Here is a 20,595-nt window from a genome sequence, read left to right on the forward strand (position 1 = left end):
CTTTCCTACTTTATTAAATTGACTATCTAAACACTTCGGATGGATTCATCTCGCCTAAATTTATATACGTACAGTGTAGACTTTTGTTTCTGAGTAACTTGATCTATTCTGTCTTATATAGAGAAGCAGACATTTTTAGGAAGCAATTCAATTGGTCAGATTGCAAATGTCCATTTTACTGTGACGTTAACCCTGTATGAATGTACATCTGACTTCCACAGTTTGCAGAGGAACCTGGAATGAAGAGCTCAGATTTCTAGACATCTACACTAGGTCAGATACACTCCTTCCTTTGAGACTACAGTGAAAGTATTTTCCTTTTGGAGAGTATATGTGTATACAAGTGTAGAAACCAAAAGAAGAATTCATGCTTTGTTGTAATATGTTGCCGAAAATAATCAATAGTTCAGTAGCTTACTGGACAGACGAAGGTATTGACTACTAGTCTTTGTCATGAGATGCTTAGAAGATTATGGTTATTCAGAACTGTTTTTTCTGCCTTACATCTCAGTTTAAAAGGACTTCCTGGATATGACCATGACAGAGTTAGTGTTTGGAGGCTACTGGACCTAGGCAAGAGCTTAGAAGCATGCGAAGTATTAAAGCCATAGATTAGTAATGGTGAGTGGCTGTCCCAGTCAAATTCTCTCTCCATGACTGCACATTTCACAGTGGAGGCAGGAGGTATGGATGTCAGTGTAATTTAAACCATTGGGCCTGCAGCTGGATAAGGATGTAATCGATCTTGTCTGGCTTAAAGGATGTTCAGACTGATTATGCAATGGAGACATGAGACAGTAGATATTTTGTTTTGTTAATTTTATGAATACCTTATGAATTAATGTCAGTAGCTCAAATAAATCTGTAGTTATTGATATTTTTTTTCTGGTGTGTGTCTCTTGCTGATGACATATCCTAGTTAAACTGTATTTGTTATCACCCTGTGTTTTACCAGGAAACAGTGATATTTGCACAACAAGGTGAAAAAAGTAGTGGCAAAATTTTAATGTCACAAATTCGGTCCTTTTGAGAGACCAACAGTTATTGCTAAAGCCCAGTTACAATAGAAGATGTTAGACATTCATTTGAGCCAGCACATTAGAATCTAGGACTTCCTAGTGTTTGAGGGGATGAGAGATTTTAGTTCACTCCCCTAGAGACCAGGAGCTCTGGATGAAAATATCTGCTACTTAAATGCTCACTGACAGAGAAGTAGCAATAAGAAACAATAAATAATAATTCTGTGCTCATTAAGTCATTTTACCATGTGGTTTTTTGTTAGTTTTTATTGTATGTTGTAAATTGGCTAAGAAGAAACACCAGGTTTGTGATTTACCATATAAAATCTGGCATAGCAGGACTCATTAAGAAAAATCATATTAACATCTCAATACCAATGTATCAAAACTTAAATGTTTTTTGTCCTTTTTGCATATCATTAGTCTGTGGTGTTTCATTTCCCTTTGACTAGTCCTTCCATGAAACAATTCAAATGAAGAGTTTGCTGGCAGCTGTTTTAATGAACGTGTTATTTTCAATAATGCATTAAATTAGACTGAAAAGCTGTATTGAGAGATGATGTACTAAATTATGTGGGGGTTTGTGATTCATCAGGCCCATTTTTTTCAGTGTGTAATGGATACTTTATTTTACAAAGCTGGGGCATTGCTCTACCAGGAGGGGAATCAGCAATCAGAGGAAAGGAGTGAAATAATGCATATAATGCAAATTGATGCATTTAAATATGTAGATTGCTTCAAAGCTACTGATATTTACAAGAACAAGGAATGTCATAAGAACATCTTTGCTGTGTTAATATATTCTGTTGTATCCTGTGTAGGTTCTCAGAGAACACTCAGCCTGAGCATCCCTCCCTATCAGTGCTTGACACAGGGTGACAAACATCTGTAACACTGTCCTCTCATCCTCTTCTTCTTGAGATAAACATCCCTGTCAGTTTGACAAGACATACTCTCTGTTACTTCACAGTCTCCTTAGCTAGGCTTGTAAAGAACATCAAATGGATCTCGCATTTATTCCGTAGGTCACCTCTATTCCTTGCTTCTTTGCATAGGGATGTGTGTAGTGTTGGGATAGCTTCAGGTGTTCAGTATATTTATTCAGAGCAGTAAGGTCAGAAGTCTGTTACTCCACTTGCCTTCCCTGATACTTGGTATTTTAACACAATCCTGTTGTTTAGAATTAAAAATACCCACTTTCTTGGTTGGTTTTACTTTCTGACCATACTGGCATATTGCTCATTGTAGCTACTCTGTTACACCAGGAGGTGCTTTCAGTCTAGTTGACACCAGATTACAAGGGAGAAATGTCTCCTTTTCTTCCTTCTGCTGCACCAAAACACCTCATTTTTCTTCACAGCAGCAGAGACATCCATCATTCTATAAAGACAAAACATAAAGAGACCTAATATTTAGGTAGGTTTGATGTGCCGAAGTCTGAATAGCTCTGTTTAGCTGCTTAATTGATGCAGAACAACTGAGTTCTTAAACTGATAAGGTATTTCTTTCTTTGACTTCAAAAGCCTTCTGTTTTGTGCTTTGCCTGCTCTGAGAAACTCGGCACTAATATCCTACACCAGTAAAACTAGGATTTACAAACATTCCTTGCATTTCAGGGAGAAGAATCTGCAGATACTCTCAAAATATGTTTGGCACAATCATACCTTCTTGGACATCGCAGTAACTACCACCTTTTAAAACCTTGGAGATGGTGTTCTCCTCGGAACATGTGAAGTGGGCCCAGAAATTGGGTGTGCCAACTTCAATTTCTCCCCCAACATACCTAAGCAGGTTGTGTAACACAGTAGAACAGCTGGGTGTGTGGGATAAACAAGATGTTCCCGGCAGTCTTTTTGCCATGTTCCCTGCCCAGTGCAGCATGGATCCTTATGGCTCATGTTCCACTGGATAGCCACACTGCTTGCACATTCATTACATGCTTATTGATAACTCAGGAATGACTGCTGAATAAAAAATACATAGTCCTGGGAGCAAAACCCAAATCCTGGAACTTCACCATCTCATCCAAGTGGTCTAATTCATAATGAAAAGCCATATGAATGATTAGAGGGGTTGTCTACACTCAGATTTGGCTTGAGTAGGACAGTGAGGGAGTGGAATTTTGAGGGGGATTTAATCTCAAGACTATTACTAATACATCTTCATATGATGATCTCTTCTTAGTCTTAGTATCTTCCTTGTTATTCCAGCCTCTGAGCTCTTTTGGACAGGAACTCTCTCCTGTTTCTGCAGTGTCCAGCATGGCAGTGGCCTCTGGGTGGTACTGCTGTACCTATATGAGTGATCCAAGAAAAATTCAGTTTACCTCCCTTTCCAAGCAAGCTGCTTGAAAATGGCATATTTTTTCATGGGGTTTTATAAGTGTGTCAGTTATAAATTGACGACAGTTTTGTAGGCTGTGCCAGGACTTGAAAGCGACTGTTTTTGTCCTGTTAGAATCAATATCTGAATATAATCATGCCAAAAGCACTTGTCTGAGTCTTGGCATTACTGTGCAGTCATCAGACATCTGTTTAGGGAGCTTAGACAGCTATTGCGGTCAAAACAATTGGCAGCCAACATTTTAAAACTACCTACTCAGGAAAAAAAGAAGACATAATCAGTTCTGAAAAGAAAGGACAAAATTTTTCTGGCATTCAAGCCATTTTTCCACATGTTCAAATACTAAAAGAAGCAGAAAAGGGAGAAAATATTACAAAAAAGATGAAAGTATTATGCAAATAAGTCAATTAAAGAATTTTTAAATTAATAGTGTTGTTGTAAATAATGGTACCATTGAAATTAATAGTCAAACTTGACTGTAAGATGAACATTCCAGAAAACATTGGTCTGTCTTCATATTTTCTGGTTCCTCCAGGGAGTTTCCACCCACAGAACTTTGAATTCTATTATCCCTGTATGTAGCTCAAATCATGGAATTAAGAACGAGAACCCAGCTAACCATATTTGTAACACTGTAATTTCAAATAGCCAAATATTTAAACAATACTTGGGATATCTACAGAAGTATATGACTGATCATGCATTTAGACACTGTTTTTATCTGTTTTCACAATTGAGAATGCATTTGAGCATTGACTTTATCCATTTGCCCAAGTGATATACGTGAAAGTAACAGTAAAGCCTTTTGTAGCAAAACACCAGTTTTCTCACAGCAGAATTCTGTCTGGGAACAAGCATACCAATTTTGACATGACTGACATCTGCGGAAAGCTGCAGGAGGAAAGCCAGGAAGGAACAGTATTTCTTCTGCCTCTTCCACTCTAGTGAGAGATGTACCAGATACCCAGTCAGAGGAGGGCACATACTTGGAGAACTGTGGTTTCTGGGATTTCATTCGGAGACCACCTTAAAAACTCCCCTGCCTTCTAATTCAGAATCAGAATCTCCTCAGTAGGAACATAAATGAAACAGGGAACGAAGATAGTAGGGGCTTTGCTTCCCATAATGAAATTGGAACAAACACAAGGAAAAGATCTAGCTAAGAAGAAGACACTCTTTTTGTAATACCAGAATTCATACACCCTTCATCAATCCAGTGAATGTACTCAAGAAATACCTTTGCTGTACTGCATTTCTTCTATTTCCAGATTGCCTCAGAAAGGGCTGATTTTAGACCAGCCCTCCCCCAGCCCTGGAAGTGTGTCTGACACTGACTGCACATCTCCAGGACAGACAAAAGGGACCCAGAGGGAGAAAGATTGGTAGATCCATCACCACCTGTGATAGAGCCCTCACTGCCTGGACCCAGGAGTTCTGGTATTTTTATCTCAGTTTTATGCCAGTCTAGTGATGTTACAGGGAAGATCTTGAGTACCCTACAAGTTATACAGTTTATGGAACAGAGGGTCTAGAAAAAAAGTTTGGACTAAGGTTTTCTAACTGTACCTAAATTACCCTCTAGGTATCTCAGCCATTTTATTGTATCTTTTGTGATTGAGTGGGTTATAGATAGTGCAAGGACACGTTTTTACGTGCTAGGCTTTTTTTTTTTATCCCATCTGATAGTAAAAAAATAAGATAAAAATAAATTACCTGGGCTTTTCTGGATATTCAGCAAAGATTCTTGCTTGGCCAAACTGAAACTGGGTGAAAGTTCAGTTACTTATTTTTAAACCATTCCCTATCTAAAAATCTAGCACACCCACTTTGACTTAAGAAAAGCCTTTCAAGCAATTGCAAATTTTCTTTTGACTTGGTGCCACTCAGATGTGCTATCTCAAGCACAATTCTCAATTACTGCTGGACTGAGGGGTTTTTGTATTATTTAATTTTTCCTACATACATCACATAACCAAAGCTAAGCATATTGCTGTTTATTTTTTTAAGATGATAACTTCTAAACCACTTTGCAACATCATAAAGCCTTCAGTCTGTTTGTGTATACTTACTAATATTTTGCAAACTGTAAAAATCACTTATGTATCCACATGATGGACTTGCTGACATGGATCATAATTTTTGCCCCCTTTTTTGAAAAGTTGATGAATTTCTTGAATCTCTTTCCCCTACTATATGCAAATAGACAAAAGTAAAGATGACAGAAGATGAAGAAAAGGAACAAAAAAAAGGAAAAAATAATAATCAGGATTAGTTGAACCCTTTAGTATATTCACGTCATCATGAAATAAGGCATTTTTCCTGAATCAACTGCCACTGTTCCCTGAAAGTAAGTCAAGCTGAAATCTGGAGTCTTGGTAGAAGGTGTGGCATGGATTTTTAGCCTCCTGGAGAGAAGCTGCATTTCTTTCATTGGGATCTTCAGTACTTCACACTCAAACAGCCTTTCAAAAACTTTACTCCTACATTATCAGCTCATTTATTAACAACCTTGAACACCACATCTCCCCCTCAACCTCCTCTTTCTTATTCATCAGTGGTAAACCAAATTATACTCTCCAATATACTTGTATACTGGAGACAATGTAAATATTCAAACTTCTTTGAAAGTCTAATTAGTCTTTGTTATCGATGAAGACTCATTAGGAAGAAACCCATCCTGATTTGCAAGATTCAGGCTGATGCTTTCAGTTTATAAGAAAGGGAAGGAATGGGAAGGGGGGGAGGGAGGGCTAAAGCATTTGAAAGTCAGAGTGATTTGATAACAATCAAATAACAACCCATTGAACATGAGCTGTCATGGATAACTCTGTCTAGATGGATCTACAAACTAGCAGACCCTAAGCTTAATTCATAGACAGTATCTTTGGATACCATAAGCACTGGTTTTCTGGAGCAATTTGAGGTCACTGAAATGATGACATTTTGGATTTGTTCCTATAGTAAATCCATTCTAATGGTGATTACAATGTACTTCAATTTAATATTAATTAAATAAAGAAAAAGCCTGAAGGAACCATGGTAGTTAGAGAAGGAACTAGTATAAAAAAAGAGAAAGTCAATTAACCTGAAATTAGCAACAGCTAGGAAGTCAAAATGTTTGCAAGAGACATTGAGAATGAAGAATCCATGTTGTAACTTCAGGAAAATGTTTAATTGCTCAAATAATGCAGAGTAAATGTATAACTTTAACAACACAAAATTGCTAAGTCTAGGTAGTACCTATGCAAAAACTCTATGTCAGCTCAAGTGTGACATTGTTGAAGCTCTCACAAACATTTACTCTACTGTTCAAAGCAGGATTGGTGCCAAATTGGAAGCATCAGCTGGGACACCAGCCTTGAAAAAAACCCATGAAAACTGCTCTGGGGAACTACATTTCAGTTAGCCTTGTTCTTTTATCAAGCCAATTTGTACAAATTAGAATAAATAACAGAATACAGAAGCATCTGGATATGTATGACACATTGGAGGAGAGTCCACACAGATTTTTTAAAGCAGGTCATGCTCATGAATATATGAGTGTTTCCAAAGAAGCCAATATGTTTTTGGTGAAGCTGATTTCTTTAACTAAGAACATTTGGCTTTATAAGAAAACATGGAGTGAGAATAGAAAGAAAACAATGGGTTAGAAAATTCCGTTTTAGTTATGGAGCAAGACAGGAAACAATAGGAGCTTTGGCCCGACTTCTGCGGGGATAAGGCTATATAAATTAGGGCTTGTCAGCTGGGAAGAGAAGTATCTGAGTTTTATATAGCCATGAATGACAAAGAGAAGCTGAATAGAGAATGATTAATCATTCTGTCTTTCTCAGAAAACCAGAACTAAGGGACACCCAATTAAATTACTAAGCAGCAGATTTAAAGTAGATAATAAGAAGTAGTTTTCCTAACAATACATTATTAAATTGCAGCTCTAATTGCCACAGGGTGTTGTAGAGCCCTAATGTTTAAACGGTTTCAAAATGGGTCTCAGCAAATGGAATATTATTACACATTGGTCGCTATCAAAATTAAATGATCCAGATGTCCTGATTCAGTGACTTCTGAAAGATGGAAAATATCCCTCAATATTTTTCTCATTTCTGAGATATTTTTCTTACAAAGCTACTATCAGCCCTTGCTAAAGGCAGAATACTGGATAGGATGGACTTCTGCTAGCATGACAGTGGCTCTATTTTTATAAAACCACTTTCACAGTCATTTTTCAGACTGGAACTGCACTTTAAAATAATCTCACTAGATTTGGAGTTTACTGTCCGTGCTCTGACCTTATTGTTACACATCTTTTGTATAGCCCAGACTGGATTACTGCAATTAATTCTTTACTAGCTTGCCTGAAGGGCAGATCCAGCCTGCAGCTATTGCAGAATAAAGCAACAAGCTTATTACCAGAAAAGAGCAGATGGGATTTGCGAACTTCCTGCTTCTTTGTTCTCTGCATTGGCAGCCTATTAGAAACTACACTGATTCAGAAATTCCTACTACAGGATACTGTGTAAGTAGCATCCTATAGTATATTTCTACTGATTTGGGGCATATGACTTCTCAAGTCCAGGAGTAACAGGTTTCATGGGCACATTAGGATGTTTGGGGTTGGTGTTAAAAACATTTTATCAATGCCTTAAAAAAAGAATGGAACCTTCAAGTCTTCAGTGTGGTTTGTAAAGCGCTGATGAAGTTCTGGGTTGATCAAACTCATCAGCTATTGCTGGGATACTGAATGGAAATCATTTACAATTTACTAAAAATGTCAATACTGGGAGGAGTATAATTTCTGTTTAAAAACCCAAACAATTAGGTTAACTATTTAAATGACTAGTATGCTCAAATCATCTTCCCACTAGACAAACAGACCTGCATGAAAACCATGGGACAGTGTATTCATCAACACACATTTTACCTGCCAGCAATTCTGTGTGAAGCTATATTATTAGTGGAATTATGTGTTAATGAAATTACAAGTACACTTAAAATAGAGCAACAAATACAACACACTCAAATGCATTTTTACCCTTTACTAAATCCACTTGTACAGAAAATGCCTGGAAAAAAGACAAGGTCTCTCCCACTGACTGTGAGCATGGTAGCTGAAGCATGCGCAACTTTAAGCTGCTTTCTACCCATCCTACTGGGTATCAGGCTTAAAGCAGTCCCAGTCAAATAACAGCCAATCTCTGGATCGTTTTCTTGGCAATGAGATGTCTATGATCAATTCATTTGTCTGGAAAAGCATTTGTACCCATGCTAAGGCACGATGCCTGGTCCTAAGATTTTTCTCTTTGACAACTGAGTTCTGAAATGAATGACTGCATGCAACATTTGTGTAGGTGGCACAAACAGTAGAGGGCATTTGAAAATTTCCTATTACCTGTACTCATAACTGAGGACAAGCATTCCCATGGTGACTCTTCAGATCCTGTGCTGCGATGCTACATGCTCTACCATGTCTTCAAATGTGGCTCCTGATGTATCTTCAAATTGGTGTCTGCATCAAGATATTTTTAATGATGCAATATCCAGTCCACACACATTCCTGTTCTGACAACTTAAAACTTCAGATACCCATTTACTGGGTTTTTTTGCCAGTCCACTAAATGACTTCGCATCCTTAGTTCATATTTTAAAAAAAAATAATTCCTCCATTTTGAATCTCCTCTGAGTATTTCACAGAATCATCAAGGTTGGAAGAGACCTTCAAGACCATCTAGTCCAACCATCAATCTGGCACCACTATAATTACTCCTAAATATCCCCAAATGCCACGTCCAGACACCTCTTGCATGCTTCCAGAGACAGTGACTCCACCACCTATGTGGGCAGCTTATTGCAGTGCCTAACTACTCTTTCAGTGGAAAAAAAATTTATGATCTATAACTGAACCTCTACTGCCTCGTTGCATCCTCCAGCACTGATATTATCATAAACTTCTTGGCTTCTTTTTTTTGTCTATACTAGTGATCTATAATAAACTCAATATTACATATGCTGCCAATTCATCTTTTTATATCATTTTGCAGTCTTACTGGATTAACAATGCACTTCTATGAATCAAGGCTAGTACCATTATTAGTGATGACAAACTGAAGATATGCATTTTGCCTGGGACTAAACATGTAGAAGCTCAGTTCTTTTTCACTTGTGGGAATAAAGATTACACCTATCTGTAGCAGTAAAAACTGGATTCTGTTACTCACTCTAATAAAACGTGGCAGAATTAAGGCCAGATGGTTTTTACACTCTCAACATTTTTCCCCTTCTCCCTTCCAAAGGAACAGAGGAGACACAATTGAAGTTTTGGATTAAGTACTGTCTGGTTGCAAAGTAGTACACTGGGAGCTGTATTTACTCTCTTCATTGACAGAAGTTACATCATCTGGAAGTCAATGCTTTGTGCTCCGTTCTAGCTTCCCTTCTAGTCATTCTTATGGGACTGGTTGTTACTACTTATACTGCAAAAGTGCTTGAAAGACTGACAGACAACAGTGCTGTTGTCCTGTGCACATGCAGAAGAAAGCTTCCAGATCATAAACAAAAGATGAAATGGTGACAGGCTGATGATTTCAAAGTTGACTTATGCCCTGAACAGAGAAACCTGAGACAGCAACAAAGCACGGTGAAGGCAGCAGCGGCTGGTAGTGCCACTGCTCTGCCTAAAGGTGATGCTCAAAAATTGGGTAGTAACTAACCAATAGCTATTATTAGTGGGTAGCTGAGCAACTCAGACTCACAGAATCATTTAGGATGACAAAGACATCTAAGATCACTGTCTGTTAACCCAGCACTGCCACCCAGCACATGCTAAACCATCCCCAAGTGCCACATCTACACATCTTTTAAATACTTCCAGGATGGTGACTCAACAACTTCCCTGGCCAGCCTGTTCTAATGCTTGACGAAATTTTTGATGAAGAAATATTTTATGATACCTCATCTTAGCCTATCTATCTAAACCTGGCCTGACTTCATGGAGATTTGTTCCCGATTTCGTATCAGAGCTGTAGGAGGCTTAGGACTATAGGTTTTCCCCTATAGCCGCAGCTAGAGGAAATGAACTCAACGAGGGTTGTGTGATGCCTGAGCTGTCTTGAGCAACACTGAATCTCTGCTCACCTCCTAGGTGACGAGACACAAGCAATGGCTTCTTACAGTGCTGGGCGATGAAAGTCAACGCAAGAACACTACTGTGAGTGAACATTATTCATCTCTCTCTCAAAGATCCGCAAGCTACAAGCCCACCTATGTAACTAGATTGTGTTAAGGAAGACATTTCAATACGAGGGCATCTTTCACCTCAAGGGTTCTCCTACACATAACCAGTACATAGTTTCGTAGCTTTCTACAATGCTCGGTTCAGTCTTTGCTTCACCACCAACGCAACTTCAAACACGTCGCTTTCCTCGCTTTGCGCCCAAAGTCCCGGCATCAGCATGTTTCAAACCTACAAACGGCGGCTTTTGGCTGAATTAGCTCCTTTCAAGCCCAACAAAGGCTCTATTTGTGATTCCCATTCCCTTCACAGTCTCAATCTGCATAATTACAACCCTGACACCACCAGGCTCTAATTACACGGCTCACGACAGGCGCGGCGCCCTGGGCCGGATCCAGCCCGCGGGCGGGGCGGGGAGGGGCGGGACGCGCTGGGGTGCAGTGGGGGAAAAGCACTTTTGTTTAAACACCCGGGGCTCCCCCTCGGCGGTGCCCCCCGCCGCCCTTCCCCGGGGCTGGATAGCGGGGGCACCGGGCGGCTCTTTGTTCCTGCTGAGCGCGTGTGCGCGGCGCTCGGGCTGCCGGAGTGGGAGGGGATCCCGCCCTCGCCGCCGTTAACGGAAGGCGCAGGAGCGGCGGCGGAGCGGGGCCGGGCGGCGCAGGGCCGGGCCCGCGGCGCTGCGAGCGGCGCTCCCCGGCGCTCCCGCCTTCCCCGGGGGCCGGGCGCTGCCCTCCGGCGGCGCGGCGGAGCAGGTGCCGGCGGCGGCAGCGGGCCGGCAGGATGGAGGCTGCCTTGCTGAAACCGGCGATGATGGCGGAGGTGAAAGGGAGCGGCGCTGGCTCTGCCGTCAGCGCCGAGCTGGAGGTGAAGAAGCTCCAGGAGCTGGTGCGAAAGCTGGAGAAGCAGAACGAGCAGCTTCGGAGCCGTGCTGCCGCCGCCGCGGTGGCCACCGGCCCGCCCAGCCCGCACCTGCTGCTGGCTCCACCGCCGGCCTCGGGCGGGCTGCGCCCCGCCAGCCCCCCCATCGCGGGCCCGCCGTGCATGCCCAGCCCGGTGCCCACCCTGCTGTGCACGCCGGAGCCCCTCGCCTACTTCAAGCCGTCGCCCGGGCCGCCGGCGACGGGCGGCGGCGGGCAGGAAGGCGGTGGAGGTCCGGGGGCGGCAGCCACGGTGTTGGACGAGGTGGCGGTGCTGGAGCTGGAGGACGGCAGCGGAGAGGACGAGGATACATGGTACATGCGGCTCGGCCCTGCCCTGTCCCCCCGCACGCGGGTCGGTCGTCCCCCGGCCGGGTCTCCTGCAGCGATCTCCCGGCTCTGATTAGCATTAGCCCCCAAATCCACTTGATCTCCCTGCTTAGACTGAAATCTGCTTGCTTTTTTCCCTTTTTTTTTTTTTTTTTTCTTTCTCCACTCCCCCTCCAAACCGTGCCGCCCTGCCGAGGGAAGGGCCCCGTGTGCAGGACGCGGCTCAGATCGGGGCTTCACCGCCCGGCTTGCCTGGGGCATCGCGCCGTCCGTGGGGAACAGTGCTGGTTTTACACCCCGAGGAAAATCGTTCAGATCTCAGCCTAGTTTCAGCCTCGTGTTTACATAAGGAATTAAAAATAGCGGAATTTCGTTGCGGGAAAGCCTTGATCTGAGCAGCGCTGCCTCGTCATGCTAAAATCTCTGCCAAATTGTCTCCCATCTTCAGGGATTTGGGAGGGCTTTTGTCTTTAGACGTTGATCTAAATTGTGTATCTTAGGCGCCCACGTAGCTCCAAAAGGCACGGCAGGGTGCTAGTAAATGGAATAAACGGGAAATTAATAGCGAATGAATAAAGCAAAAAATGAAATCGACATGATCGAATGGTTACAGTCCCGTAAAAACAAACAGAAGGGGAGGTTGCAAGGTAGAGATATTAGTAGAGCTAGCGCCTCAAAACCTGTTTCAGCAACGTGGACGAACATTGTAGGGACAGTGCTGGAATACTATCTTGGCTGTATAACCATGTGGAACGTCATTGATCCTCAATTGTTTTGAAGTGTCAGTAGCAATATATAGATCACCTTTATTTAAGTAGTATCTGTAGAGTACCTGTCTTAAGCTTCCATGTAGCTTTATTTTTTATGAGGTTAGTTTTTGAATCAAGCTGAAGTTAATGTTGGATGAAAATAAAATGCAGTATAAAGAAGCTGAGATGTGTTCAAACATCCTTAATTTTGGTAGAAGATAAGGTGATCAAAAATCAGTCTAAATGTTAGAAAAACTTGTGCTTCATGGTACACAATACTGTGTTTCTGAAAATGACTTTGGAGAATCATGTACAAATTGTGTGGAAAATTTTGTTGCTTCATTGTGTATGTGGTTGGTCTGTGCAGGACTGGTTTGGGCTTGTCAGTCCAGACTTAAGCAAATTTTGCATTGTTTCCAGCTCGTAGCTTTCCTAGCATTAAGGAATATCAAATTTGTTTGATACTGCCCCGTTAAACAAAATGCTTTCCTTGTTTACGTTTTAAGGTGGTAGTCAGTCGTCCATCGTTGCATTATGTGCTGTAGTAAAATTTCCAATTTGATTTTCTCCCTGGGAGCAATCCTAGATTTGGGTGCCAGAATTTACCTTTATGTCACACATGTATGTGTCCACAGGCAGAATTTAATGACAGGGATTTCTTAACAAATTTATTCCACTAAGAGTGAGTTGTTTTAGCTGTTGTTTCTTAGTTCAAGGATAAATCTCTGTCATTGTCCATGAAAGGTCAGGCGTGTGATACCAGTTGCTTGGGGCTTTTTTGTAATCTCAGTCTTTAAAGCAAACTGCTATCTGGAAAGGCAGAGCCTTCAGTGTATATCCTAGTTGTTGATTAGTAATTTTAGGCCTTAAATACCTTTGGTTTTTTGTGTTTTACTTTTTTGTTGTTTTGTTGTTGTTTTGTGTTGTTACCTGCAGTTAGAAAAAACCCCAAAACCAACTAACCCTGTGGAACTGTAGACAAGTCAAACTACTTCGTAGTGTTCAGCTTTTTACAGGAAGGTCTGATCATCAGTCATATGTTTAGCTTTTGAAGCACTTCTGCAGGTTAACAGGAAGCCTGAAAGCTTTTCTTTCCTTTGCTTTTTGGTTTTTTCAGTATCACTTTTTAAATGTGTGGTCAGGCACCGCAGGAAGTCTGGGGAAATGAGTCCTCTTCTCAGAGCAATTCAATAGTTGATCTCTGCTGGGATTGCCAAGAGAGATAGATAGCAATCACAGTGAGGATATTTATTCCGTGTGAACTGAATGACGGTGCTGATTGACTTCAAAAGCAAAAAAACTCCGTGGAGCAGACACTGGAGAGAGGTTGCTCTGGTGGGACTTGGGTAGCTCTTGAGGCAAAACCATGAAGGTGAAATGCTGCTGCTACCTGTTAGTGACCCCCTGAGGGGCAAAATCCTGTTCAGTTTTTGTTTGGTCTTGCCTTTCCCTCCTGCTTTGTGCAGGCCAAATCCCTATGCAGTCTGTGGAGTGTTTTTCTGGTGCCTTGAGAATCTGCCTCTGGCTGTCCCTAGCCGCATGTCTCGGAGATGGTCAGGGCAGGGAGCTTCGAGTCACTTCCAGCAGACAAGAATAGTTTGCTTCCTGGAAGATTTGCACTCTCCCAGGTGAATTGGCATCTGCTGTGCCTGCTAATCTGCCACAGTGACAACAGCAACCCAGGTCTCAGCCTCAAGAATTCTCCCAAGAAATCTGCTTTGAAACCTGGTTTCGTAATGTGCAACTTATCAGTTGCCAACTCTTGTCTGAGAATAATGCACGTACATTAGATTTTCTTGCATATGTGCATTTTTTTTCTTCTCTGCTGGTGTTGAGTATTGAAAATGGATTTTCATTGTTTCTCATCAAATGTTTTTTAATCATTATAAATATGACTTGAACAACATCTGGTTCATCTGGCTGAAGATAAAATCAGATACTGAAATTATGTAGATTTCCAGTGAAGATAAGTATAGGAAAAAGCAAGAGCACCTTTGGTGTGTGTATAGCACCTAACACATTTCAGCTTTGGGCAGTGCTGAAATTCAGACAATGGAAGATTTTAGTGTGACATCTACTTGAACTTTGGACATGCCAGACCGGTAGAGTTAATATTTTGCCACCTACTTTTCTGAGGAGGGAAGAAAGAAAACTAATGTAAACTCTTCTACTTCAGAATGTATTTTTTTATTAGATATCCTTTTGCAGGGCTTTGCATGTTATGAATTATTAGTGAGCTAATAGGAAAGTGAGCTTACAAAAGCAAGCTTTCAAGTGCTGTGTATCTTGCTGATACTTCTGTGTATTTTGGTTAAGGTTGTACGTCTTGCCTACCAAGACTCACACTCCTCCAGAGAAATCACTGAGTCCTCTGCAGTGGTGCAGGCGTGTTCTGGATCATCCAACTCCAGAGATAGAAGCTGCAAAACGTTCCCTATGCTTTAGATTGGAGCAAGGTAATACTATTTTGTTAATTTCTTGTTAGGAGGTTGTCATTTTTGGTCTGGTGTCCCACTCATCTTTGGTGTTTTCACAATTTAGGAGGCTTTACACATGGCAGACATGCATTTTCCTCATATGTATGCAAGTCTTCCTTCGTTACATAAATGCTAACAAATGTTTGAATTTTTTCATGCAGTTTTTAAAGTATTTGCCTCCTTTGTTAGCTTTTTTCTTCTGCACAGCTTGTTCTAACTTGTCAGTTTTCATCCATGGCTTAAAATAGAGGACCTCCTGGTAAGGAAATATTGGTGCTAACTTCACTATTGGCATATCTGTTGAGGTTTGAAGAAGGGTGCTTTTTGTTTTTTGTAAAGTCAAATTTATCATGGGCTACAAATTTTTAAAGGCATATTTATCAACATCTAATGTAGTGTCAGTACTTTGCTAAGCATAGCACACACCAAAAAGAGGTGTAACTTGACTGTAGTGCTGTTTTGTTGGCCTCTGGGTAATCTCAGGTACTGGAATCCGTCTGATGGCCGTTTAGTGCTGGGAACTTGAAGAATTATCTCTGTACGCACTGACTTTTGTTTTAAGTAAATACCAGACAGCAGTCTTCTTACTTTCTTACCATCTGGGGTCTCATTAAGATTGTATTAAGTGTTGTTGAGGAAAGCAATTAAGGGAGGATATTAAGGTTTATAACTCACAAGGAAAGAAGAAGAAAATGAACAATAAAGGAAGATGACAGAAGAAGGAATAAAGCTAATGACAGCATGAAAATATGGCTGTATAAGTTAGCTACAGCTGTCATTAAGAGAGATTATGTTCCTGTATGCTTTGGAGGATATGGGTAGCTGTGGATAAGTCTTACCCAAAATCAGGCTTTTAAATGAATCAGGCTCTGAAGGCATCTGCCTCTTTGCATTGACTATAAAAGATGCTACAGTGATTATTGCTCTAGAAATACTTAGCTGAACTTATTTGCCTCAAGTTACATGGGGCAAGCTGTGGTTCCTATATTTGTAAGCATGCCATCTAGTTTTAGGGTGGACTTTGCCTTGTTAATTGGGTATCTGAGTTCAGGTGTCTGTAGGGTGAGCTGAGTATCGTGCTTGACCATCTATGGAAGTTCTGTCTGTAGAGTCAGGGGAGCTGCTCAGGTGACAGGGTGTAGGTGTTGACTGTAGAATGAATTTAGTAGCTCTCTTGAGTCCACTGACAGTAATGGGTGCTTGGCACTCAACCCCATGTGCTCACCTGAAGGTACATCTGTGTGAGGTTCTTCATCCAACAGTGGAGAGCAATCTTGTGTAGAAGCTCTGTTTGGATTGCCCCACATAGGTATTCAGTGCTATTTGAGATGGCCTGTTACCCTGGTTTCTATTCAGGACAGATGCAGACCTTCCAAAGGTCTGTGCTTCTACTGTCCTTTAATGATATCTTGGCCTCCCCAGAGGCCTCTCAGGTGGGCAGGCACATCTGAGTATGGACAATTGAGTCAAGTCTGTAATGTCAGTGGAGAAAAGCAAGAGGACTGTATGATCTGGTTTTTTTTCTCTTACAAGGGTTTATTTAAATTGAATAGGAAATAAAGGTTTCAAATTTAAGTCAGTCTAGGGTTATCAGTTGAGTTTCTCTCTCTGCAGAAGTCACAGCAAGTGATATATGTCACTGAGTTATGTTGACAATGAGTTAGTCTGATCCATATGTTCTACTCATGGCAATTGGCTCATGAATTTCCTGAGGTCTGTAGAAAGTTTCTGAGAAATTATATGCCATAAATAAAACCTATTATGGGAGCAGTATGTTCAGGGAGGGAATAGACTTGTGTTTATACTGCAGCAATTCTTTGGTAAAATTGCTTTAATTAATAATTCAGTGTAGACTTGATTAATACTCATAAGTCTAAGTATTTTCCTTTAGCACCTGTACCTTTACAAGTAATACATAATAAGCAAATGTCATCCTTCTTACTCTTAAATTTTTAGAAGTTGATTTCACAATATTTATTTATTTCTTAGTTTTTCAACCAGATGTGAGACTTTTGTAAGAATCTAATAATTTGGTTTTTGAAGTACAGCAAACTTTCTGTAACCTGACTTTCTTGTGTTTTGTTTTGCAGTGCACTCTATCAGTAATATACATGTATAAATATATACACATAATTCATCCGGATTTTATAAGTGACTTAGTAAGAATGGCATTCTTCTTTTCTGGTGCTAAAGTTTCAAACTTTGTACTTGTAAGTCAAATGGTGTTTTCCCCTTTTAGCCATATGCCTTGCAAGGGCATTTTCAAGATATTTTGAAATCTAGTTGTGCCTCTTCCTGCCTGGCCCTGAATCAATGGTTAGCACTGAAGTACTTGAGAACTATTAAATGCATAGTCAAAAAACATTTATAGTGTACCAGAGTGTGATTTCTGAAATGGCTTATTGGTAGAATTCGCTTAGTGCATGGTGCATTAGCCAAAAATTAAACCAGTTTAGTTGTCTTAGGTCTTTAGACACCATAGTGCACATGGAAATAAAAAGCAGCAAAAATTGATTTTTGACTGCTAAGTCAGCGTATCTGAATAAGTTCATGCACAGAGAAGAGCTGTGAGCCAAAACAAGTAAAAGTTTTGCCAGTCTGTTTTTGAGTTGTAACAAATTTCTGTTCTCTTACTAAGATTTTGAATCCTGCCCTCATTTATTCCTGCTTGTGTGAATTTTTCTTACTACTTTAAATCCTGATTTTCATAAAAGTTTTCATTTGTTTTTTGAAATATCCCAGCATTAGGGTGTCTCATAACAAGGCTAACTGCCAAAGCAGTCCAAGGCAATAAAATAGTCCAATGGGTACTTGGTCTTTCAGGCCAGAAAATCACTTGAATTGGGGGTATTTTCTTCTCACTTTGCTGCACTCACCAGCCTGTTTCTTTTCTAGTGAAAATGACTGTTTTGAGTATTTCACGGTGGATGTTAAGAATTCTTCTTGGCATAGATCCTTAAGGTTTAATATAAGCACGGAGGTGGTCTCCAGCAGGTGGTTCTTCTGTGAACCGCTGTGGGAGCTTGGGCAAGCTTCTCGGCATTCCTCTGGTCTACCGCTAAGTAGGTAAAGCTTTTATAATGTTTATAATGAACTAGGCTTATTACAAACCCTGTTCCTGTGGATTAAGCATGCTAGCTTTAAGGAGGATGAAAGTTAGATGTAACCTGCTACGGTAAGATCTTTGCCTGGAATTGTTCCTGTTTTCTGTGAACAGTTATGGTCTTGAGGTAATATTTGTTTGTTGTTTGTTTCAGTTGTTTTAGCTCAGTGGGCTGGCCTGGATCACATCTTTCTTCTTGCTCTTTGTCAGTTATCTTTTGTTTGAAACATGTCTGGTTTGTTAGGCTTAACAGCAGTTCTCTCTCTATTGTAGGGTCAATTTCCTTGCTGTGTGGATTTTAATCTTGTTGTCTATTTTATTTTTTTAGGTTAATTTAAATGAACAGGGCCACCTAACAGTCTTAATGGTGTGGTAGAGCCTCTTCTGTGTTTTTTGGCAGTAGTTGAAGATGTTAGGACATTTATTAAGTTCAGTGAGCAGAGAGATGTGACATGTAAGCTTCCTAGCTGATGTAGATGGGTATAACCCTTCTGAAATGATGAGATAGTGGTGATTGACACCCTGGCTGAAGATACACTGCATAACTTCACCTCTGCAAAAAGCTGTGAAGTGGACGGGTGGATAAACTGAGGACTTAAGAGGCTTAGGAAGGAGTCAGTCTGTAGGAGCTCAGCTTTTATGCAGGGCTTCAAAGCATAACTCATCCAATTCTGCCTTCCAGAGAGGAATCTCCACTTGCTTGGGGAATATGAAATATTGGCTAGATTCAGAGTTTGGCTTAGATGAGTTCTTATTCAGAAATACCATTTCAGATGTTTAGAAGCAGTAGACAACTGAAGTCTGTAGGTTTTGGAGTTGGCTACAGTAGTTTAAAGAGTAAAACTCTTGTTTCTTAAATTATTATTGTGCTTCAGGATGGATGCTGTTATATCATCTGTGGATGATAAGTTATGTTGTGATACAGATCCATTGCAGTTTCTCTCCGTTGCTTATGATTCCGCAAAACAAAGATTGTCATTAGTGTTACTGTGCTGGATCCCATTACAATAGCACTGTATTCTTTTTTTCTGTTAAAAAAAAAAATCTGGTAGGTTATAGCTGGTAGGACCCCAGGGAGGAGATTTTACCTGGATGTGTAACTTGTGGCTTATGCAAGAAGAGGCAGTGTTCTGTCACCTTATTCTAACTCTCTTGCAATTTCTATGGGTTCATAGTGAAATAATGTAGTTTGGAGTCTTTAAGATACGGAATACACTCTGTCAACTGTTAAAAACCTCTGTCATAGGGAACTTCTTTGCTGTAGTCTGTTAACACCAGAAACAAGCAGAAAGTGCTGTAAGTGAACAAAAGTTTTTATCTTGTATACTTGAGTGGGATCCAGTGCTGAACCAAGGGCAAGGTGGCTTTTTCTTTTTTTTTTTCTGAAGTAGATTTATTAGGTTTAATTTTATTTGCTGTCCATTGATGGATCAGATATGTACGTTGTGATGCTCAGTACTGGATTAACAAAATTTCATTTAGCTTTCTTGCTCATATATAATGCAGGTTAGTTCTATGTAAATTGCTTTTGAGGCAGGAAATAATAATGTGCAGAAGCTTGTGGATGATTGTTGTTTCCATCATAAATAAAATGTCTAAAACTCTAGAAGGAATAAAAAAAGTGGCATGAGAAGTTTGGTTCCTTTTTGTGTATGTTTCTGATAATAAAAAATGATAAGCAGCCATAGCTCTTATCCACATCTTAACACCTTTTGAGGAATGGTCTCGAAGGCCAGGCTGTTTAGGCATCTTCTGCTGCAGTACAAGCTTAATGCTTGGAGTGCACCTGTGCGTGCACAGCAGTTACTTCCTGGTAGATTTCATTTATTTGAAGTAACTTGTTATAGCAGCTGCATGATTCCAAGCACTTCTTAGAGGTTTTACAAATGCTGATACCACTGGATTTTCTGGCACAGCTCCTGAAGATTTTTGTATTTCAATTTGGAAGAACTCAGGTTTGATACTCTACTTGCATTTCAAACACAGTATTTCTCTCTGCCTCTGTAACGTTGCTACTCTGCAAGTACACTTGAAGATAGAAGTGTTTGGTTTAAAACCCTTATGGCAACAAATGCGCAGAAGATCAGACACTTTACTTTTGATTAACTTCAGAGATACCTGTTGCCTTTCTACTACAGCTCTTTCAGTATGATTTCTGCCTTTTATTAAATTACATTATACGTACTATTTAAGAATTTAATTTCATATTTGGGGATTGATTGTTGTGCAGCTCATAATTATTGGCTTAGAATAGAGTTCTGGTTATCGTTAACACTTGCAAGAGGAAGCTGAATTCTGAAATGTCTGTAAAGGTAGAGAGGTGGTGTTAGGTCTTGCCTCAGTTGAGAAAACACCTATCCCATTTTAGAGTGTGTGGTTTTTTTAATCCATGATGACTACTGAGCTAGCATTATCATCTCATCATGAGT

General features: G+C 40.5%; 1 protein-coding gene across 1 annotated transcript in view; it reads left to right on the top strand.

Moving 5' to 3' along the window:
• Window positions 1-11,370: 11,370 nt before the first annotated feature.
• Window positions 11,371-20,595, top strand: part of SLAIN1 (SLAIN motif family member 1) — a gene marked incomplete at both ends in the record, with an annotated part of 49,262 nt that continues 40,037 nt past the window's right edge. The window contains 2 exons of the mRNA XM_082278198.1: window positions 11,371-11,822; window positions 14,903-15,042. Of these exons, the coding sequence (XP_082134324.1) occupies window positions 11,371-11,822; window positions 14,903-15,042 (592 nt within the window). The remainder of the gene's footprint in view (window positions 11,823-14,902; window positions 15,043-20,595) is intronic.

The sequence above is a fragment of the Coloeus monedula genome (genome assembly GCF_965178545.1).
Source record: "Coloeus monedula genome assembly, chromosome: 3".
In the NCBI taxonomy this organism is placed as follows: domain Eukaryota; kingdom Metazoa; phylum Chordata; class Aves; order Passeriformes; family Corvidae; genus Coloeus; species Coloeus monedula.